General features: G+C 41.3%; 2 protein-coding genes across 2 annotated transcripts in view; one reads left to right on the forward strand and one right to left on the reverse strand.

Annotated features, from left to right (window-relative positions):
• LOC310734984 (uncharacterized protein) overlaps window positions 1–14,417 on the forward strand; it is a 33,823-nt gene extending 19,406 nt beyond the window's left edge. Inside the window, exon 7 of the mRNA XM_083557533.1 lies at window positions 13,711–14,417. Within this exon, the coding sequence (XP_083413659.1) occupies window positions 13,711–13,878 (168 nt within the window). The 3' untranslated portion in view covers window positions 13,879–14,417. The remainder of the gene's footprint in view (window positions 1–13,710) is intronic.
• The window catches only part of LOC310734895 (uncharacterized protein), a gene marked incomplete at its 3' end in the record, with an annotated part of 265,495 nt that overhangs the window by 103,645 nt on the left and 136,669 nt on the right, over window positions 1–25,181 (reverse strand). The gene's annotated exons all lie outside the window — the stretch shown is intronic.

The following is a 25,181-nucleotide window of genomic DNA, read 5'->3' on the forward strand; positions in this document are numbered from 1 at the left end:
TTTTTTAAAAAAAAAAAACCATTATGGCCACAGGCTGGAGCTCCAGCAGCTCTGAAGGCACCTGTTTAACTCCGGGGCAGAGACGTGTCTGCCTCAGCTTCTGCTTCATCCTGGCTTTGTTTACATGTTTATCTCCCTGTTAAGTGTCTCTAAGTGCAGCTATTTCCCCTTTCTGCATTTTATTTACATCCCTTACGTTGATTTATCTTGTGATTTCCTTCTCCTTCAGATGGCTGTTATTAATCAAGCTGGTGCGCTCAGAGTTTTATTTTGTTTTGTATCATCATCATCATCATCATCATCTGCTGCATGGACGTTGAAAAGCTCTAAGTGCCGTGATTACTAATTACAAGCCTTTCTCATAGAGACTTCTCAGCTTTTGTTGCTAATATCATTAGTTATTTGCGTCTAGCCGTGCGGGCGGGGGATGGGATGCGGTGGGGTGGGTGGGTGGGGGGTGCTCTGGTCTCTTAAACGCCCGTTTGTTTTGGAGTCTTTCAGTGCAGGATGCTATCAATAGCCACTAAAGAAAGATCAATAAGCGTTCATTTATCCAGTCAGGCGAGTCGCCGCAGCACAGCCACTTCATTATACACGCTGAGCAGCTTTTTGCTTTAATTGGCCCCGAATCAAAGGAGTGAAGTGGATGGAGTGGACCGATTTGCATATCTGTCAGCGAGTCGGACCTGCCGATTGGCCCGGTGCGCATAATGATGCCCAAATTTGCAAGTCATACGTCTGGAAACGGGAGGCTTGAAACAAATCGAGGGCTTTTGTCAAGTTTCTGTGGTTTCATTTGCAGCGAGAGTGAACCTTCTGCTTCTCTCATTAGATACAAAACATCAGACCACGACTGTGGCCGTGGATCAGACCGTGCGTGGGACTATAGATCAGATCAGGAGTGGAGTGAAAGAGCCGATCTGGACTGTGATGCAATACGTCAGATCTGGATTGAACCGGTAGATCAGATGAGGAATTAGTTAATTAATCAGACTTGAAATGCGACATGATAGATCAGACCAGGAGTGTGGCAATAGATCAGAAGTGTGGTAATAGGTCTGACAAATACTGTGATAAATATTCAGGAGTGGAACAATAGATCAGACCAGGAGTGGAACAATAGATCAGAATGGAAGTGGGACAATAGATCAGATCAGGAGTGGAACAATAGATCAGAATGGAAGTGGGACAAAAGATCAGACCAGGAGTGGAACAATAGATCAGAATGGAAGTGGGACAATAGATCAGATCAGGAGTGGAACAATAGATCAGAATGGAAGTGGGACAATAGATCAGATCAGGAGTGGAACAATAGATCAGATCAGGAGTGGGATGAAAGATCAGACCAGGAGTGGAACAATAGATCAGAATGGAAGTGGGACAAAAGATCAGACCAGAAGTGTGGGTGTAAATTAGACTACAATTGGGGCTATAGATCAGAGCTGGAGTGGGACAATAGATCAGAATGGAAGTGGGACAATAGATCAGATCAGGAGTGGAACAATAGATCAGAATGGAAGTGGGACAAAAGATCAGACCAGGAGTGGTATGAAAGATCAGACCAGGAGTGGAACAATAGATCAGAATGAAAGTGGGACAAAAGATCAGACCAGGAGTGTGGGTGTAAATTAGACTACAATTGGGGCTATAGATCAGAGCTGGAGTGGGACAATAGATCAAATAGCATTTTTGTTACAGAACCTCCAGCTGACACAGAAGACTCCTTCCCCAAATGCTATATTAACATACAATCTGTTTCTATAGCAACAATAACACATTTATATATGATCTGTTTCTATAGCAACAATAATACATCAGTATAACCCTGACACCTTCTGACCATCCAAATCATAATAATAATTGGTATAATAAATAAAAGACTGATGATGTCACTTATCCCAGGACCCAAATCTACACTCAGGACTTTCTCTCATTCGCGTTTTTTACGTTTGCGTGACGAGACATCGGGCAGTTACACCTGTCTCCCCTGTTTTTTTTTTACTCTGCTAACCCCAAATTAGGAGGAAGACATTTTGCTGTGTGTCTCCTTATCTACAGCCTGCTGTATTTCCACATTATGGCTGAAGTACAGTTCTTTACCACGCAGCAGCAGCAGCAGCAGCAGCAGGCTGTAATTTACTGCCTCGGCCATCTGTTGTGGCTCTGCAAAATTACACATAAACTGGTTAGCGGACACTTTGGCCCATTGTCTGTTGTTTTGATAATCACCCTTAATAATGCTCGGCATCAATATGGTCTTTAAACCCGATTTGGGGGGTTAATGGAATAAGACGGAGGCAGTCAGTGTATGCAGCGGGACTAATGTCATTAGGAATGTTTGCGAAGAGCCAAATTAAATCAGCCATAAATTGTGCTCTCGAGTTTAGACCGGGGAGGAGAGAAAAAAAAGGTTGTTCAACCCAAGAAGCGCGCTTTATATCGGAAACTCTGGTCCTCTAACGGCGCTTTAAACTAACGCTGTAATAATTACTACCATCGCAATAACACGGGAAGTGGGAGATCAATGGTTAAGGCTCTGGGTTAGTGATCGGAAGGTTGGGGGTTCAGTCCCCAGTATCGCCAAGCTGCCACTCTTGGGCCACTCTTGAGTAAGGCACCCAACCCTCTGTGCTCCAGGGGGCTGTATCATGGCCGACTCTGCACTCTGACCCCATGTGACAAGCATAACGCACCTTTTCAGTCCGTATCAGGAGGTGCTGTGGAATACTAACGAATTGTTCATGAACGATTCGCTCATTTTAAACGAGTCTTTAATGTGACTCAGAAAAACGAGTCGTCTCAAAGAGTAATTCGTGCATTTTCTATTGGACGCACACGAGCAAAGCATCAAAAAAACTCCGTAGGTTATGTACAGGAAACAGAATTTAGTAGTTCATCTCTCAACTCTTCTAGTCCGAGTCGTTCATTCTTCCATCACGTGATTCCCATAGACACTATGCTGTGCATTACACAGGAATTAGAATTTAGTCATTCATCACATGAGTCATCTGGTACGAGTCATTTGTTGTTTTGTCAAATTACTCCTGTACATGCTATTTAGTTTCAAACATATATAAATGATTGAAACTATAGTCAAAGTTGGTGTATGTAGATGTGTTGGGGATCTGCTTTTATGTTTTCTTTTATTTCTGATCAAATAAACAAAATGAGTTAAATGTCAAAAAAAGATTTGTTCATTTTGATGAACAAGATTCAAAGAGTCAAAATAGAGTCAAATAAACATTCTACCGACTCTTCATTTTAGTGATTCGGTTCTTTGAATCTCTTCTTAAATCATTTTGTTCCTTCAATCGATTAATCAATAAAAGAATGAACAACTCGGACTACAATTCTGTTTCCTGTTTAGAACCTAAACAGGAGATTTTGCGATGCTTTTCTTATGCACGTCCAGTAGAAAAATAACGAGTCACCCTTTGAGACGACTCCTTCTTCACATTAAAGTCACATTAAAGATTCGTTCAAATTGAACGAATTGCTCATGAACGACCCGTCACTAATCCTCACTGTCAGGTTTTTTAGTAAAAGTTTTCATTTCATCTGGAGTTAAAGTGAATTCTGACATTTCTTCATTTAATATTTATCTCTATTTATTTCGGGGGGGGGGGGGGGGGTGTTGAGTGTAAGTGCGTTGTGAGTGTAAGAGGGAGTTTTATCCTATATCTTTTTTTAATCTTGTTTGAGACATGACAGAACAAAAGAGTCTAAGTCTGTGAGTTTACAGCAAGTTCACCTGAAACACGGCACCTGTAGCTGTAGGTGACGCCCTTCATTCCTGCGAGCGAGTGCCAGGACGTGTAACCGAGCGAAAGGGAGCGTACAGGTGATCACATGCCGAGTGTGATGTTCATCTCCCAGCTTCAGTGATCAGGGGGTCATTCACACCCCGGAGGAATAAAAACACACACACACAGAAAAAAATATGGACAAAAGTATCGAGACACGAGGCATTTCAACCCACCCCCTTCCCCAAAGCACAAATCTGGAGGCACACGATTTTAGGCATCTTTGGATGCTGTAGCAGGACCCAAACCTGCACAAAGCCATCTCCATGAAGATCTGCTTTCCATGTAATGGAGTGGAAGATCTTCTGCTATAGAGCTATTGAACATGAAAGACTGCACCCCAGGCCTCCTCACCTCACCTCACTTCTATCAGTTCCTAACTTCACTAACACCCTTGTAGCTGAATGAATCTCCAACACAATCTAGTGGAACGTCGTAGCAGAAGAGTGGAGCTCATTATATCATGAAATGGAGACTAGATGTGAAATGAGACGTTCAAAAAGGAGCACATACTAATCTACTGGTCAGGTGTTCAAGATCTCTATTCTTTCACATGGGTCCTTCATGTGGTGTGTGTTGGAACACGGATAACACGGCGGCTCGTGACCCGTGCAGTCACACGCTGCTTGTCTCGCTTCAGGCGAATAACAAGCGAGTCAGACACCTGGGCAGAAAACATCTAGTCTTCTTTATCTGCCTGGATCTGACTGAGCATGGAACAAAAGCGGCGTGTTTTTGGAGGTGCGTCACTTCAGGCCAGGTGAGTCGCAGGTGAGAACGACAGAGAACTGGTGGAGAGATTTATGACCAGAGGAAAGCGTGTTGAAATGCGTGAGGTGAGGTCATTTTTCCTATCGAGAAATAGAAAGCGAGTGTGAGCTAAATGAGCTCCCGTCCCTTTGTGTGTCTCCTGTCCGACAGCCTTGGGCTCGGGACACGTGGGAAAAAAAAACCCTCGCCTGAGAAACAAACGTCTGTGTCTCCCTGAGGAGAGACTCTGAGAAGACGAGCCGGCTTTCGCCCAGACGGCCGTCGAGAGAAGATGTCAGCGTTTAATGAAAACACTCAGGGGAGTGGTTGGAAAAAAAGACACTTACAACTACTTGTAACTACTACAGAGAGACTATACAGAGACTTTGTGTGCCTCCAGGAAAGACAGCACTGTATCTGTTCTCGTCTCAGGTGACACACGACATTGTGAGCTACCTGTGTCCTCCGAGTGACAGTCCCGGGACCTTTTGTCCTCTTTGGCTGTCGTTTAACGTGACAGCGATGGGTCTTTGTCACCTTTTACACCTCGGTTTCTTCACTCAACGTGTCAGTCATGACCCACATTTCTCCTCTTGTTTTGCGAGTTCACGTGCGCTCGCTACAGTAGTTTCACCAAGGTTTTCTAGCTAACCTTCTGCAAACGTAAATACAGTCCACCATCATGTCCTCATAACGATCTGCATTTCAAAGTAACACATCACTACTAAATCCTGCATCCTGATTGGTCACAAGGGGCGCAGGTTTATATAAATGCGTTTGCGTCAATTCAATAAATTTTTATTTGTATAGCGCTTTTAACAACGGACTCCTTCACCTGGGAAAAACCCACCGATAAAATAACTGACATTAACACTGAAACTGTGTCTGAGTCCCAAACAGTCTAATCTAGATGTTACAAAAGCATCAACTAGTTTTTCTGCATCCTGTAACGACATCATATTTCTAATTTTAGCAATATTTCTACTGTGAAAGAAGGAGATCCTGGTGATATTATTTACGTGAGCCATAGAGGAAAAACTCGAGTCAATAATCACACCGAGGTCTTTGACTGCTGTACACACTGAAACAGAAACACCATCCAGAGATGATACGTAATCAGAAAGTTTACTTCTAGCTGCATGTGGTCCTAGTAAAAGTACTTCTGTCTTATCTGAGTTGAGCAGAAGAAAGTTATCAAGCATCCACTGTCTAATGTCCTTTACACACTCTTCAACATTGTTAAGCTGATCTCTCTCATCTGGCTTTGCTGAAATCTACAGCTGTGATGGTTTGTGGTTGTTTTGTGGTAGTAAATGTAAAAATTCATCTTTCTACAAATATTTGTCTATAGTGTGTAGCTTAGCATTCTATCTCGAATGATATATTATATTATTATATATATATATACACATGCATTTTCCTTTTGTTTTTCCTCAAACAAATGAGTAACATTTAAAAACACTGAAGAATTGGACAGTGAATGAGTGAAAGGAAGTTCTGTGGAGGTCAAATGGGACATTTTTGTCTCTAGCAGGAGAACTTGCAAAATGGAGACCAGGAGAGAAGATGTGACTGAATCAGACTGAATATATTTAAATGTTTTATACTTATTTAAATGATTTCATTTAGGTCATTGAACATGTAGTCATTATTTAATAATTCATATATTTTTTTATATATTATTATTACAATCATTTTAATGTTTATATAAAATGTTATATATATATTTTTTTATTTTATTTTTATTAATAACTCAATATGCGATTAATTTAATTATTTATTTATTAATTTATTTCTATTCGAGTGATTTGTATTGTATTACACGGTTAAGTATGGGATTAAACCCTTTCTGAAAGCAGACCCAAAGTTTCGCAACCTTTCCAGTCTAACGTCCGACGCTCCAGACACATAACGTCTTCGGTGTCAACCTTCATTCCAAGAGGTTTTTTTTTTTTTTTTACCTCTCTTTCTTTCTCTCTTTCTTTCTTTCTTTTCTTTTCTCTCTCTTTTTTTATGTTCACAGACATGTCTATAAATTTTCAAAGGGATGCTCCTGTCGCTTTTTATGAGCGCGTGTAACCCGAACGCAGACGTGCCGAGCTTCTTGCCAAGTCCTGAATCAGTGCATAATGATCGATTGCACTGGATAGGGCGAGTAAAGTCTTCACCAAGTACGCCAGGCATTCGAGCGAGAACTGTGTTTGAACCTTTGTGTGAGCTGTGACAAGTGTTTCGATGCCAACACGCTGCAACGTGAGACGCTCTAATAACGTCTGTGCCGTTCGAGGCCGGTGTTTTGGTGTTGTGTGGGTGTTGTGGGGTGTGTTGGGTGGGCGGGGGTAGGGGGGATGTCGGGGGGGATTTCCAGCTTGTTCTCTAAATGCGGCCGCTGGTCGGTTAGCCGCAGGAGCACGGGGATTCTTCCAGCAGAAATGTAAGAGCCGTGATGGCGAGTCGTCTGGTCTGTAAGATAAACTCAGACGAGAGACGCTGTGTGGTCTGATCGCTGACGCGCCTGCCAGGGATTTCTCATTCAACAAGACAAGATACGACTAAAATATCAGGCTGAACCTCAATCTGTGCCAGTTTACTCGCAGAGGCACGACTCGAAGCGAGACACGGTGTCAGGTGTCCCTACGCAGTGTGGGGGACGGGGACGGGATGAGACGGGACTGTCAGGATTCTCCATCAACAATTTAACATTTATGAACCTAAACGTCTGTGCTCAAAAGTTTGTGGACACCCGAACATAAGATTGCTATGTGCTTCTTTTTAAACATCTCATTCCACATTTAGTCTCATTTAGACTCTTCTAATAATCTCCTTCGTCCACACGAGATTTTATGGAGACTCATTCAGACACAAGGGTGATACTAAAGTCAGGTAGTGATGTAGGTGAGAAGGTGAGGAGGTCTGTGGTGCAGTCAGTGTTCACATTCATTTATGTTCATTAGGGTTGGAGCTCTATAGCAGGAGATCTTTCACTCCAGCACAGGGAAAGCAGATCTTCATGGAGCTGCTTTGTGCACAGGGGCAGTGTCCTGCTGGAACAGGTTTCAGTCTCCTAGTTCAAGTGAAGGTACAATTTCATGCCTCTAAGTTTGTGCTAACAGTTTGAGGAAGAACCTCATATGGGTGGAAATGTCAGGTGTCTTGTCTATACAGGGTATGGAGATCTTCTGAACCCTGTGTTCTGTCAAATACTTCCTGTCTATTAGATCCAGTCCATAATAATAAATGGAGAAGGTTTTAGCTGGTGAAGGTGTTACTGGTGAAGGTGTTACTGGTGAAGGTGTTACGGGGTTCTCAGATATTCAGCTCTTTCAGCAAACACGTGTTGTATCTCCTGTAGTTTACAAGCAGATTTTTATTAACTTCTCTATTTGTAAGTGTGTGTGTGTGTGTGTGTGTGTGTGTGTGTGTGTGTGTGTGTGTGTGTGTGTGTGTGTGTGTGTGTGTGTGTGTGTGTGTGTGTTTGCGTGTGTGTGTGTGTGTGTGTGTGTGTGTGTGTGTGTTGTTAATTTGAGTTCAGTAGGAAGTGGCCCGAGGTGATGTGATGATCTGATTGCAGTGTGTGTGTGTGTGTGTGTGTGTGTGTGTAATTCTGTCAGAGCTCACACCTGTCTGATGAGGACACACACCTAAGTGCAGACAGGAAACATGCAGAAATATTTTTATTAATACGTTGAACATTAAAAAGGTCACATGAGGGACTTTAGTCTGTCTCTGTCTTTAACTGTCTGTCTCTGTCTCTAACTCTGTCTGTCTCTGTCTCTAACTCTGTCTGTCTCTGTCTTTAACTGTCTGTCTCTGTCTCTAACTCTGTCTGTCTCTGTCTCTAACTCTGTCTGTCTCTGTCTTTAACTGTCTGTCTCTGTCTCTAACTGTCTGTCTCTAACTCTGTCTGTCTCTGTCTCTAACTCTGTCTGTCTCTGTCTTTAACTGTCTGTCTCTGTCTCTAACTCTGTCTGTCTCTGTCTCTAACTCTGTCTGTCTCTGTCTATAACTGTCTGTCTCTGTCTCTAACTCTGTCTGTCTCTGTCTTTAACTGTCTGTCTGTAACTCTGTCTGTGTCTGTCTCAAACTCTGTCTGTCTCTAACTCTGTCTGTCTCTGTCTCTAACTCTGTCTGTCTCTGTCTCTAACTGTCTGTCTCTGTCTCTAACTTTGTCTGTCTCTGTCTCTAACTGTCTGTCTCTGTCTCTAACTCTGTCTGTCTCTGTCTCTAACTGTCTGTCTCTGTCTCTAACTTTGTCTGTCTCTGTCTCTAACTGTCTGTCTCTGTCTCTAACTCTGTCTGTCTCTGTCTCTAACTGTCTGTCTCTGTCTTCCTGTCTGTTTCTCTAATTCTGTATCTCTGTCACTCTGCCTGTCTCTGTCACTCTGCCTGTCACTCTCTTTGTCTATTTCTCTAACACTGTATGTGTGTCTTTGTGCCTGTCTTTGTATCTCTGTCTGTTTCTGTCTCTCTGCCTGTCTCTGTCTCTCTGTCTGTCTGATTGTCTCTGTGAGATGTCTTGGTTTTACTCGACCCTGAATAAAGTTGGCTCTATGATTAACTCATATTGTTTATAAATACCTGTGAAAATGCCTGAGCAGACGTATCATTGTTGTTGTTGATGTTGTTGTGTGATGTTGATTAGATGAAAGGACTTTCCTGCACCTCCCTCTCACTCTTCACATCAAACACAGGAATCAAGGCAGTGTAGAGACATCAATGAGGGTCTGCTTCACACTCGAGACTCATAACACACTCCGAATTAGTGTGAATATGTGATGGTGAATATGAGGTTGTTCTGATGTTGGAGGTGAATATGAGGTTGTTCTGATGTTGGAGGTGAATATGAGGTTGTTCTGATGTTGGAGGTGAATATGAGGTTGTCCTGATGTTGGAGGTGAATATGAGATTGTTCTGATGTTGGAGGTGAATATGAGGTTGTCCTGATGTTGGAGGTGAATATGAGGTTGTCCTGATGTTGGAGGTGAATATGAGGTTGTCCTGATGTTGAAGGTGAATGAGGTTGTCCTGATGTTGGAGGTGAATATGAGGTTGTCCTGATGTTGGAGGTGAATATGAGATTGTTCTGATGTTGGAGGTGAATATGAGGTTGTCCTGATGTTGGAGGTGAATATGAGGTTGTCCTGATGTTGAAGGTGAATGAGGTTGTCCTGATGTTGGAGGTGAATATGAGGTTGTCCTGATGTTGGAGGTGAATATGAGATTGTTCTGATGTTGGAGGTGAATATGAGGTTGTCCTGATGTTGGAGGTGAATATGAGGTTGTCCTGATGTTGGAGGTGAATATGAGGTTGTCCTGATGTTGGAGGTGAATATGAGGTTGTCCTGATGTTGAAGGTGAATGAGGTTGTCCTGATGTTGGAGGTGAATATGAGATTGTTCTGATGTTGGAGGTGAATATGAGGTTGTCCTGATGTTGAAGGTGAATGAGGTTGTCCTGATGTTGGAGGTGAATATGAGGTTGTCCTGATGTTGAGGGTGAATATGAGGTTGTCCTTTTCTGTGCTAAACTGCTAGACAGAAGAACTGATAAATCTCTGACGGTCTTTGAACTGTCATGTTTCATCACACCGTTTCTGTACTGATGATTTCCTGAGGTTTGAGGTTGATTGTAGACAAATAGCTGTTTTGTCAATCCCACATACCCCCCCCCCCCAAAAAAAAAAAAAAAAAACCCCACACACACACACACGGCCAGACGTCTGCCGTCTAAAAGCTACGTTCAAGGTGCTATTGTTTCAGCATGCCTGAATTAATAAAGCTGTGTTTCATTCCAGCGTGTCAGGTGTCAGTGTAAAGTGAGATCCAGAAGAATTCCAGCTCTAAACCACAACGGTGTGTTTGATTCTGAGGAAAATTAAATGTGTAATGTAAGGAAGATTGCAGGCACTGGCAACAGCTTTACAAATAAAAACAGTGTCTTTCTTCTGTGTGTTTCAACTAGCAATTTAATCTGTATTGTTGGCAGAGGCCACACCTCCTTCACTGAGACTGACACACAGAGGCCACACCTCCTTCACTGAGACCGACACACAGAGGCCACACCTCCTTTACTGGGACAGACACACAAAGACCACACCTTTACTGAGACTGACACAGAGGCCACACCTCCTTTACTAAAACTGACACATAGAGACCACACCTCCTTCACTGAGACTGACACACAGAGGCCACACCTCCTTTTCTGAGACTGAAAAACACATAGGACACACCTCATTTACTGAGACCGACACACAGAGGCCACACCTCTTTTACAGACAACACAGAGGCCATGCCTGCTACACGGACACTGACACACACGGAGGCGATGCCTTTTTTATACCTTAGAGACTTAGATGACATGTCCGCTTTAGACACATAAGCTGAGGCCACACCTCCTTCACTGACAGACACATAGGCCATGCCTCTTTCACTTAGACTGACATACACAGGCCACACCTATTTCACTTAGACTGACAGACACATAGGCCACGCCTCTTTCACTTAGACCGACAGACACAGGCCACACCTCTTTCACTTAGAATGACAGACACATAGGCCACGCCTCTTTCACTTAGACTGACAGGCACAGGCCACACCTCTTTCACTTAGACTGACAGACACATAGCATGGCCTCCTTCATTAAGGCAATAAGCATCTTTTAATGCCTTTTGGTCAAATTTCTGGCTTGAAGTATCTCCTGTTTCACACACACACATGTACAGACAGACACACACACACACACACACACACACACACACACACTTGTACACACATGCTTTTTTTGCTGTTTAAATGACATTTTCTGTTACAAAAAAAGGGGACTAAAACACATTTTTACAGAAATGGAGATGAAAATTTCAATTCCATCTTTCCTCTTTTCGGTAGTTTATCTCCCTTTTGATGTGTCGCTCATAAAAGCCTCGGCGCGCGTCTGCAATAAGCTCCACACGCTGAACCTCGACCCGCGGCCATTAGCCAAACACCCTCACCAGCACATGTCGCTCTCACACAAACCATAATTGAAAAAAATTGTCCATGTTTATAGCAAAAAACATCTCGCCCTGTGTGTGTGTGTGTGTGTGTGTGTGTGTGTGTGTGTGTGTGTGTGTGTGTGTGTTGTCGAAGTGGACACAGTTGTACACTTTAATCTCGTGTGTAAGGCGCGTCAAACAGCAGAAGTGCTGCAGATTTTTCCTTTGAAATGGAACAGAGTTCAATTATCTGGCCACGCAAATCTCATTAAGGTGGCCATTGTCCAGCCGGATAGCTGTGTGTGTGTGTGTGTGTGTGTGTGTGTGTGTGTGTGTGTGTGTGTGTGTGTATGTGTGTGTGTGTGTGTTTGTGTGTGTGATGCTGAGTACACACTTTGTTAATCTGGATGGAGAGCGAAAGAAATCCAAGTCCAATCTTGGCTTGTTCAAAGCTGTGCTGCTTTTTTCTTTGATGCTGAAGTGTGTGTCATGCTGAGTCACGCGGCGAGACGTTAATACACACGCCGACCCAAATCACGTCTCATTCGCCACGTTTCTCATTTAATCACCTACTTTAGAGCGATTTACACATAACAACCTTCCTGAGTGTGTCACCAAATTTAAACAGAATTGTTGTGTTGGCGATCTCGAATCCGAAGGTGCCGGAATGAACACATCCGGTCCGGAGCGCAGGTTTGTATCAATACATTATAGTTTCCATAGTAACGGCTGGTTCACTCACGTATTAACTCTCACAATAAAACGATTAGCATTTGTCGTTCTTCAGTAAATGAGTTGGACAGTTGCTGTGGTGAAAGAGGAATGAAATGTATCGGAGGAGTATCGTTCTCGGAAACAATCGTCGTTTGTTTTATTATTTTGTCGACGCTCGTGTCCAGGTGGCCTCGCATTATATCGAATCCAGATCGATGCTCCTGCTCAGCCTGTCAGCAACAGATTGGCTGGCAGAGGTCAAAAATGAAGGTCACAGATGTCCAGAGAGGGCTAGACAATTATGACAAGGTCTCAGTCTGGGTCATAACCTTAATGACCTCCAGAGGTCACTAAAATTTTTTTTGGCCGAATGTTTTTTTGTCTCATTACTTTAATCATTTTGTTTATGAAATATAAAATTGTTGGATATAATCTGCTGGAAAAAGTTTGTGACATCTGACCAAGGAAGTGGAGGCTCAGTGATTAAGGCTCTGGGCTACCAATCAGAAGGTGGGGGATTCAAGCCACGGTATTGCCAAACTGCCACTCTTAAGGGGCACCTGAGCAAGGCCCTTAAACCTCTGTCCTGTATCATGGCCGACCTGAGCTTCCTAACATCTTTGGGATATGCTAAGAAAGAGTTTCACTGTGCTGTAATGTACATGTTAAGTACATTACCCCTTTTTCAGGGTCACTGTCTAAAAAGTTTGTAAGTCAGAATCTGAATCCAAATCAGAATCTGAATTACGATATAAGTGAATCATAAATAAAATCTAAACGTGAATCCGAATCCGAATCATATTTTAAAATTGAATCTACTGAAATGTGAAACTTATTTTGAATAAGAAAAAAGTTTCAAACTGACTGAATAGGAATCTGAATTCCTATGCAAACTAGACTCCAAATCAGTATCTAATTTAGAATCAAAAAGCAAAATCCGAAACATGGATTTCAGTCTGAATTGGAATTAGAGATTTTATGGGATCAGAATCAGAAATCAAAATCAGACTGTGAGTTAGTTATGACTGAGAATCATAATCCAAATCTGAAGTCTAAATTCGAATTTGGCCCTGTATCCATAGTAAAATCAGATACCATCAAATTGTAAAACTAAGAATGTGACTGAATTTGGAATTAGAATCTTAATAAAAATATAAAAATATAAAAATCAAAATGAAATTGGACTAAAAGCAAACCAGAATCTTATTCCGAATCAAAATCAGATACAAAATCCGAATTTGTCAAAGATTTTAAATCACATTTCTCAAGAATCAGATAAAAAAAATCTGAATTTTAAGAAAGTCTGGATTAGAATTTGAATCTTAATCAAAATCTAAATTGAAATTCGAATTTTAACCAAATCTTTTTTTTTTTAAGATTTAAAGATCTGATTTGAATGTTAGCATATTGCTATTACCAAGCTGATTAGCATTCTGGCATTAGCATGCTGATGGTTATTTCTGGTGGTTGTAGGTGACAGTGAAGATACACAAGCGAGGAGCTCACAGCTGGTGGGGGAAACCTCTCAGCGGGACGACTACCATCCCGTCCAACACATACATCCTGTTCCGCATCAGTGGGGACGACAAAGATGCCAAGATCCCGGCTACCAGCATCCACACCGTCACGCTTAGCATCTAGGGTTGGGGGGTCAGGGGTCAGGGGAGGATATTGCCAGGTAAATGTAAAGACTTCAGGTGGTTCTAAAGAAAGGTTTACTGTCCTATATTTTTTCTGTATTTCTGTGAGAATGTATTTGCCAAAATGATGACAATGAGGACAATTTTGTAAGAATTAATATCCTTTACTCTGATTTTACACTGACTTTACACTGTGTGGTAGCAGGGGGTGTGGTCCAGTGTTGGACAGGGGGGTGGAGTTGTGTTGAGCATGCAGATAGTATTGTAAGGTTAAAACCATCTATTTGATTGCTAAGCATTTCTTCTTGATCATGGAATGTTTGGTGTCGATTAGGCGACCCTCACTATACTATCTGTTTCCCATTTGATGCTTGACCACGCCCCCGCTTTGACTTTACACTTACTTTACTGTTACTTAGCAATGAATGAATCCTGATCTATCTCTAAATTCAGTTTAAACTGACTTGATTCTGACTTAACAATGACTTTACATCAACTTCATTCTGACTTTACACTGACTTTACACTGACTTTACACTGAATTAACACTGACTTTACACTGACATAACACTGACTTTACTCTGATTTTACACTGACATAACACTGATTTTACACTATATTAACACTGACTTTACACTGACTTTACACTATATTAACACTGACTTTACACTGACTTTACACTATATTAACACTGACTTTACACTGACTTTACACTATATTAACACTGACTTTACACTATATTAACACTGACTTTACACTGACTTTACACTATATTAACACTGACTTTACACTATATTAACACTGACTTTACACTGACTTTACACTATATTAACACTGACTTTACACTGACTTTACACTATATTAACACTGACTTTACACTGACTTTACACTATATTAACACTGACTTTACACTATATTAACACTGACTTTACACTGACTTTACACTATATTAACACTGACTTTACACTGACTTTACACTATATTAACACTGACTTTACACTGACTTTACACTATATTAACACTGACTTTACACTGACTTTACACTATATTAACACTGACTTTACACTATATTAACACTGACTTTACACTGACTTTACACTATATTAACACTGACTTTACACTGACTTTACACTATATTAACACTGACTTTACACTGACTTTACACTATATTAACACTGACTTTACACTGACTTTACACTATATTAACACTGACTTTACACTGACTTTACACTATATTAACACTGACTTTACACTATATTAACACTGACTTTACACTGACTTTACACTATATTAACACTGACTTTACACTATATTAACACTGACTTTACACTGACTTTACACTATATTAACACTGACTTTACACTATATTAACACTGACTTTACACTGACTTTACACTATATTAACACTGACTTTACACTGACTTTACACTATATTAACACTGACTTTACACTGACTTTACACTATATTAACACTGACTTTACACTATATTAACACTGACTTTACACTGACTTTACACTATATTAACACTGACTTTACACTATATTAACACTGACTTTACACTGACTTTACACTATATTAACACTGACTTTACACTGACTTTACACTATATTAACACTGACTTTACACTGACTTTACACTATATTAACACTGACTTTACACTGACTTTACACTATATTAACACTGACTTTACACTGACTTTACACTATATTAACACTGACTTTACTCTGATTTTACACTGACATAACACTGACCTTTCACTGAATTAACAATGACTTTACATCAACTTCATTCTGACTTTACACTGACTTTACACTGACTTTACACTGACTTTACACTGAATTACAGAGTTATTTCTGATTTTACTCTGACTTAATTTTGACTTTATACTAACTTCACACTGACTTTACAGTGACTTGATTCTGACTTTACAATGATTTTACCTTTACTTTACACTAAACACTTATTTTACACTAAACACTGACTTTACACTGACTTTACTCCCTGTACACCCCAGTAAATATACATGTTGCCTTGTGAGCCCATTTTTATTAACATTCAGTCCAGTGTTTGTTGTTAAGACAATAAACTGGACACTCGCTTTATACTACAAACAAACAACAATCATGTGTTAAAGTATTGGCACACGTCCATCCTGAGAGACATTCTTCTATCTCATTCTCTGTAGTCCTCCACGATCGAGATCAAGTTTGGATTGGAACTTTTCTGGATGCTATTTGCATAAACTTTTTGTGTTCATGTAAAAGTATGTTACTGTGGTGATGCTGCTTCTTCTATTAGATCATTCTGAAGAAGCTTTATTTATAAAGACACTTTTATTTCGTCTTTTTAACAAACACAGTGTGAACAATGTTGTACAAAACTAGTCTTCATTTTTTGTGCATGTGAGATGGTGTGTTTCTCATCGGCCGTGTGTTTGCGTGTCGGCTCGTTTAGCAGCTAGCCGGTTTCTCTCGGCCGTAATTGCTCACTCAACAAACCAACGCGCTGCTCATCTTGACACGTATTTCAACACAGGATCCATTTGTGACCCGGCGGCATTGTTAAAGCCTTTCGGAGAGCAGGGACTGGAGCACAAGCTACGCAAACTGCGCTAAACTCGACTCGTGACACAAACGCACTCCTTCACCCGAGCACAATGGAAAATGCTGGTGTTGTTATGGAAATAGCGCAGTTCAGCTAATTAGCGCGGCTCGTTTTCTCATATTTGGGATGACGAGTCTAGTGTGAGCCCGTGCTTTGAAGCGGCAAATTAATCACCGATTGTGTCGCTGAACTCATATAAGGAGTGAGCGCTAATGCTAATTTGATGCAGGTGTGGAACTGGGACTGATTGATGCTGAATGTAGAGACATGTCGAGCTGCAGCACAGTCGAAAAGTTTCAGCTCAGTGAAATTTCACTCTGAATCTTTTTCAGGAACTCTTTTAATTCCTGATATACTGAATTTGAGTGTGAATTTAACTGGAATCTTGATCTGAATCTTAAACATATTTAGACGCCATAGGATTAAAAATGCATATTGGATATGAATCTGAATCTAAAATTCTGATCAAAATCTGAATCAAAACTCAATTCAGAATTAAATTTCTTAATTTGGATTTGCATCTAAATTTGCATAGAATCAGATTAATAAGAGTCACACTATCTGAAATTAATCTTGATTTATATCTGAATTAGAAGTCAATTCACAATGAGAATTTATATCACACATTAAATCTGATTTAGTCCAAATCTTAATTTAAATTTGAATCTGACTCTTATTTTCTTCCTGGTACGAGAGATTTGAGTTAAAAGTTAGCATGATGATGTTAGCATGCTAATATGTGATTCCAATTGATGCCAGAACAGAACGCTAACAATGTCCCCCTGGTGTGTTATGCTAATTTTGCAATGAGTATTAAATTAATTTGTATGTCCGGTTTCAAATAATAATGTCTTCCTGCGACTCATTCACAGCTTTCTTTTAACATTAATGCTAACAGTAGGCAGTCTTATTTCTGCGATTTCTATACCACTTTTTACAATCAATTATACTTTCCTGGCAGTGCTAACAGTCTTACATTACGCTAGCTGTTTTTCTACTCAGGATTTATTATTACAAAGAAATAATTGCCATTATTTGTCGAATCCATTCACAGGGATTTTTCTCTCAGTGCATTGTCCTTCTTTCTTACCACCAGCGCTAACAGCTAACAGTCCCATTTAGCTTCTCTGGTATTGGCACTAATGGAGTTGTTATAGATGTAGGCCGAGTGCCTTAAGCTAACGCGGAGATTCAGATCTTTGTGAATGGCGGTTCTGAGGCTCAAACTGCATTATGTTGCACTCAGGTTTCACAAAGGGCTGTTTATGAATTTACCCCGGAGGACGTTTGGTGTCCGTGTGAGCTCTGAGCTTTGACACCGACTAGTCCGTTTTATCGGTGAAGAACATCGCATAGCCATGGGGTGACAGAAACGTAGCGGGTTCTTCAGGCAGGTATGACGACATATGATAAGGCTTTTCGTTTCTTTCTTGTTTCATGTATAGTGAAGAGAAAATACATTGTATGATCATTTTTTCAAGCCATATGTGGTTCTTCCCTAAACTTTTAGAGGTACACGATTGTATCGGACGTCTCCGAGTGCTGGAGCATGAAAATTTCCCTTCACTTCAACTAGGAGACCCAAACCTGTTCCAGCATGATATCTGTGCACAACGCAGCTCCATGAAGATTTGCTTTCCATGGGTTGAAGAGGAAGATCTCCTGCTGTAGAGCTCAAAACCCTATTAATGAATGTGAGCGCTGACTGCACCCCAGGCTTCCTTACCTCACCTGCATCAGTACCTGACTTTACTAACAACCATGTGGCTGAATAAGTCTCCACAAAACCTCCACAAAATCTAGTGGAACATCTCCTCAGAAGAGTGGAGCTTATTTTAACAGGAGGAGAATAAATTTGGAAAGGAATGTTCAAAAAGAAGCACATAGCAATCCAACCATGTATCTTTGTGTTCAGTCCTGCTGCATTGTCATGCTGGAACAGGTTTGGGTCTCTTAGTGTAAGTGAAGACAAATGTCATGCTAACAAATGCATCCAAAGACAATTGTTTGCCTCCAACAATTTGAGAAAGAACCAAATATATCTGAAAAAGGTGTCTTTTTTAAATGTTTTTCTAAAGTGGACATTTGGGTTTGGATGTTAACTGGTTTGATGCTTTAATGAGATATTTGTGGGTTTGTATTTGCATATAAAATGTTTTATTGTTGTTATATGTTGTTACTAAAACTTTTAGTCAAAACTCTGGACATTAAATATGACTAGCAGTATCTATTTACAGGAATGGGAATTGCAATTATCTGAAGATGCTTATTAAATGCAGTTATTTAGATTCTTATTTACAACATATGGCAGACGTCCCTGTCCAGTGGCATTTTTATTGAACTCATATATACACACTAGTGCATCTCCATAACTGAGGCCGATGCGCTGATGCATAGCAACAGATATGATACATCAAAGATAAATATGAAGCAGCTACCGATGTCTCCTACGATGCAGCTTGATCCGATTTCAATTCAACAAAATGCGATTCAATAAAACAATATACAATACTCTGCAATTCAATATGGAACAAATAGTTCAATTTCATTTCTTTGGTTCAGACAGACAGCAAATCATCACATTAATGCGTGGCCCCATTCACAAACGCCTTTATAGGGCAAAAAAGGTTGAAATAAAAGGTTCTTTTCCTGTTGTGTGTGCAGGAAGTTACAGCTCTACCTCTGCCATGTTAATCTGTATTCTGTGTGTCTCTCAGGACACGCCTCGGTCTCCATAGTGTTCTAAATCAAATATTGGTCACACATTATTGGTTACTTTTGAAATAATAAAAGTAAAGCACATCTACTAAACATTACATATAAATAAACTGCTTTTTTTTTACCAATGCAAATATCTTTAAAAACTATGCATCCTGATACAAATGAAACTTGGATCCGATGCTCACTATTTTAAATCAATGCATCACATCGTTAACTTTAATGCCGATGCACCGATGCAAATTGCTGAATTTTACCATCCCTAATGTACACTGAGCAGGTGGGGGGTTAAGGGCCTTGCTCAGGGGCCCAGCGTTTAAACTTAAAACCTACAAAACTGTGATTTTATACTTAAACATGTTCTTACTGTGCTACACACACTGCTGTTTATTGGTATGATCAACTCGCGTTTTGCTGTACTTTTTATGGTTTGCTAGAATATAAATTAAGTTTACATGCTGGTGTGTTTGTGTGACTTTTAAATAGAAGACTATACAGTGAGAGTATCTTCTTCTTCTTCTTCTTCTTCTTCTTCTTCTTCTTCTTCTTCTTCTTCTTTTGGCTGCTCCCATTAGAAGTCTCCACAGCGGATCATCTGTTTCCATACCCCTCTGTCCTCTACATCTGCCTCTTTCACCCCAACTACCTGCATGTCTTCCTTCACCACATCCATAAACCTCCTCTTTTCCTCCTTCCTGGTGGCTTCATCCTCAGCATTCTTCTACTGATATACCCCATGTCTCTCCTCTGCACATGTCCAAACCATCTCAATATCACAAAAAAAGACTCATTGAACATCTCAGCATCTTCAGCTCTGCTACCTCCAGCTCCATCACCTCCACACCACCTGATATCAACTTTATTCCCCTGTAGTTACTGCAGGTCTGCACCTTATTCTTAAAAACCGGTACCAGAAAACTCCTTCTCTATTCTTCAGGCATCCTCTCACCTTATAAAATTTTGTTAAACAATCTGGTCAAAAACTCCTCTGCATCTCTCTTAAACATCTCCACGCTTCTACCGGTATGTCATCTGGTCCAACCGACTTTCCACTTTTCATCCTCTTAATGGCTGCTCTCACTTCCTCCTTACTAATCCTATCCACTTCCTGCTTCACATCTCCACACCATCCAACCTTCTCTCTCTCTCATTTTCTTCATTCATCAGCTGCTCAAAATACTCCCTCCATCTTCTCAACACACTCTCCTCACTAGTCAACACATTTCCATCTCCATCCTTTATTGCTCTAACTTGCAGTACATCCTTCCCAGCTCGGTCCCTCTGCTTGGCCAATCGCTACAAATCCTTTTCTCCTTCCTTAGTGTCCAACCTCTTATACAGCTCCTCATATGCCTTTTTCTTGGCTTTCACCACATCCCTCTTCACCTGCTGCTGCATCTCCTTGTACTCCTGCCTACTTTTCTCATCACTCTTTCGATCCCAAAACCTCTTTCTCCTTCTGCTCTCCTGCACTTCCTCATTCTACCACCACGGGTCTTTATCTTTCTTTCTATTTCCAGATGTCACACCAAATACCTTTCTATGTGTCTCCCTCATCACTCCTGCAGTAGTTTCACAATCATCCAGCACCTCTTCACCACCACCGAGCTCCTGTCTGACCTCTTCCCTGAACCTCACACTACACTCTTCCTCCTTCAGTTTCCACCATCTTATTCTTCTTTGAGTCTTCACTCTCCTCCTCTTCTTTACCTCCTCCAAAACCATCCTACAGAAACTTCCAGCTTCACGATCATCACCCTATCAGAAACTCTCTTCATCTCCACTACAATCTTACTGTACTCTTCCTTCAGAATCCCCCCTACACCATTTCTCTATCCATCCACACCATGATAGAACAGTTTAAACACCTCCAATGTTCCTGCTCTTACTCTCTTTTCACTTGGTCTCCTGAACACACAACACATCTACTTTTCTCCTCTCCATCATATCAGCTCCCTCTCTCCCTTTACCCGTCATAGTACCAACATTTAAAGTACCAACCCGAACCTCCACTCTCCTCCACTTCTCCTTTCCCTGCTGTCTACTGGGGCTCAAGGTTTCTGAGCAGAAGAAGAGAACCAAAAAGCAGCATTTAATGAGTCCATATTTATCACATACTCACTTCATGAGTACATGATAATAAAACCTTGTCAACCTTCTTAACCACAAGCACCATTAAGTCCCTAAGGTCCATTGCTGTCTGACCTGCCTATCAAACTTTCACCATCATTGAAGAACCTGCAGCTTCCTCATCCACAGTGAGATAGATCTGCTCTTTTGAGTTGCTCTCATTAAAAAAATGCAGTACAGAGGGAATCTAGAAGAGAAGAAGTGGAACTCAGTCACACAGGTTAGAATAAAACCATAAACCTTCTGGTATTCCTCTCCTTAATCCTTGCTGATAAAGACTGCGCTCTGATGGAGATGATGAATGCTGAGAGGAATCCAGACTGTCCATCAGCAAGTTTGTTGAGCTTCCAGAGGGTCTGGTTCTATCAGACAAAATTGTGAGGACCAATTGAGCCAGGGGACAAAGACGACTCTGTAAGAGCTGGACGTTTCTCAGAGGATGACGGGTCTGGAATTCAGAGACCTCAGTGCTGATATTTATATTCATATTCCAATCCTGGTGTGACCAAGGAAAATTGCACTTATGACCATAAACATTAAAAACGTGATATGAGGAACTTCTTGACTGGCTTTAATCAGTCATAATGATATTACGTTTGTTTAGGGGATGCATTTCGGTGATTATAAATGAACAAATATTTGACTGAGAAAGTGAATTGATTGCTGGAGAAAGTGGTGGTTGCTTGGTCCTGCAATGAATCTACTGAAAATCTAAGAAAATGTGAAAGATAAATGTTTATTTTCTGTTTTTTTTGAGTTGTTACAGTCGATTACTGTTGTCTATTTTGAGTACTCAAGTCTTCTTGTCTATCCCTAAGGTCTACTTGTGTGTGTCAGTTGGAAAGAGGCTCGAGGGCATCTGTCTTCTAAGGTTCCTTATTTTGTGCTAAACTGAAATGTGGAATGGTTTGTCAGTATTTGTGAAATGAATTCGTTATCTGTAAATGCTCCAGCAAAGAGGAATCCAGGCTGTCCATCAGCAGGTCTGTCCTGCTCGGGGAATGTCTGCTTCTTAAATAAGCCATATTTCTATTAGCCCAAATTTTGAGGGCTGAGTGATTCCAGGGACAAAGGCGACTCTGTAGGGTCCAGCTCAGGACGTCGGTTAGGGGACAAAATGTCACCTGAGATCAGAAGCAAATGCAGGAGCAACAAGCGAAGCTGAAATCCGAGCTGCATTCAGACCAGGGATCAATCTGATTCCGGGGGTTTGGATCAAGGCCGCCTCTGTTCATGAAGGAACTCCGACAGGATATTGAGCTAAAATAGGGTCAATCAGCGTCCCTCTGTGACCCAGAGTGACCCCTGCACACAGTTTTGTCCCGAACGCGACTCTCAGTGCATGTCGATGGAACTTCAAAGCAAGAAAAGCTCATTTTCTGCTTCTCTTGTGTGGCTGCGATTCTTTAAGGCATGTTGTTACACGTGCACCGGTTTGCATCAGTGGACACGCTCCACTCCCAAATGATTTTCCCGTTATGGTAAAGGGATCTCTTTGTGGCGTGTGTTTGGTCATAAGCTATTCATTTCTAGACAAAATAGACAACAAGAACATCAAGATTTCTAGCCAGGGCTTCCCTGCATCATAATGCTCCCCTTTAACAACAGAACAGAGCAGAATATTAGGTTTCACAACTAACAAAATGAAATCAAGTGACTCGGTCATGCAGGTGAGAAAGGTTCCGCTTATCTTCCGGTTCAATCCCAAATCGATGACCCCTTTGCGACCCGTTTTATGACCTCGGAAGCTTGAACCCAGTCTGGCATGGCGCAAATGGTCACTTTTGGCTCAAAGGTCGAAGGTCACTGCCTTGACCTGGCCAGCAAAGACCTGGCACTTGAACCACAGAAGGTCTGAACCTGGACAGGAACCTGGCCATCCTTATCCTCATGCACCAGATGTGAAAGAGTGGACAAAATGGATCATTTCGGAGTTCATAGGTAACCTATGCAGATGACCCCTAGTGATTTTATCCACATTCGTTCTGCTCAGTGTCATGACCTTCCAGAGATGTTGGATCAAACGCAAACCGGTTCGGAGGTTTCAACACAGCAAGTCCTGTAGCTAAGGTTTTCTTTCAATGTTTAAAGCATTAATCAGTTCATCATCGGATTTCTCACTGTTGAAGACAAAGACTAGTCATTAGGAGGTGGCATTGGAAGCTGCATCAGGAGGTCACAAGTCAAAGCACCACCACGCTGCCACCGCTGGGCCCCTGAGCAAGGCCTTCAACTCTTAAATGCTCAGCTGGAATCTGTGTACCAAACGGTGTAAATGTAAAAGTCATCATTATGGAAAAAACGTTACGGCGTAAAAACCCTCTGTCCAGAAAAGACCGTGTCCACACTTATACCTTTTTGTTTGAAAACGCATATTTTTTCTCTGGTTTGGGCTTCCAGTTTCCAGTCAATGGAAAACGTAGCTTTTTGAAAACGATCTCCAAAGTGGACGCTTTTTGAAAATGACACATTTTTAGTCATTTAGACGTTTTGAAAGATCCGTAAAGTAAATAAACGGCAGGTGAAATGAACACAAGTCAAAGAGTCCTATGTTTTGCTCATGCGCAGTACAGGGACGTAAACATTTTCAGACGTTTCAGTGTGAATGAGCAACTTTTGCAAAACGATTAAAAACGAAATTGTGGACGCAGAGAGTTTTTGGACAAAAACGCTGTTTCCGGATTTATCCGATTAGTGTAACATAGCGAAAAAAGACAGCTTTACCTCTGTCCTCTTTAGCGCTTCGGACTGTTACAAAGTGCTGACACTGGAAACTCCTTCCATACGTGTTCCATAAACATCTCCTCAGGCAGGAGCATGCTGGCAGATTGTCTATATTAGTGTAAAGGGGATAATGTTATAAACGTAATTCCTTTAAACCCAAAGCTACACGTTCCTTCTATCTGAGTATGAGGTTAGTGCGGTAAGTAGGCTGCTCCATGCCAAGCAAAAACCCAACTAGATTTATCAAAAGTAAAAAACACACTTGGGCTAATCAACGCTAAGTCCTGACAGGTTTCCAGCAAACGGCTCCAAATAAATCGACACCATTGCTAAGTGCACAGCTCTCTCGCTCCTAAATGGATTTATTAAAAGGTTATGGGCTAAGTAATGCATGATTACAATGTGCCTTTCCTTTTCAAAAACATCTTTTCATGTATTTTTCCGACGCGGACGCCACGCTATTGTGGGGAAATGCAGTGATTTCGGCGGAGGCTTTTTACGCCCTCCTTCTGATCCATCTAGTGCCGGGTTGATGAAAGATGACGAGCCTTTCTGCCCCCCCACCCACCCTCCCCCTTCCTTTACACCACCACTGCCACCACCGCCATCACCACCACCCCATCGTCCATCGCACACTGCTGCCATTTCATTAAAGCCAACAAAAGCATTCAGAGGGGCTTTTAGATACAGATGTGACTAAATTTTGTCTCACCTCCACCTTTTCTCCCATTGTGTGAGAGGAAAAAAGCACGAACTTGTTCATCCAGCAGACGAATGATTAAAGGAGCTGGCACGCTTTTTTTTGCGTGTTTACAAAGAAGAGTAGAGAATCCGGTTAATGCAGCATTAAAAAGGAGAGAAGAGAGAGAAGAGGAGAGAATGAGGGGAAGAGAGCGAGCGCTCAGGGGAAGAATAGATGCCCCTCCATCCTCTATTACACACATCAAACTTGTTAAAGCCTTCGCAGGACAAGAGGCAGCAAATCAGTGTGTGAAATGAAGCCACTCTGCCAATTACTACACTGAATAAGGTCCAGTGTTCACTGCTATTGTGTTCCTCCCCACCAGCCTGTCTCCCTCTCTCTCTCTCTCTCTCTCTCTCTCTCTCTCTCTCTCTCTCTCTCTCTCT

Source organism: Silurus aristotelis, assembly GCF_946808225.1.
Source record: "Silurus aristotelis genome assembly, chromosome: 12".
In the NCBI taxonomy this organism is placed as follows: Eukaryota; Metazoa; Chordata; class Actinopteri; order Siluriformes; family Siluridae; genus Silurus; species Silurus aristotelis.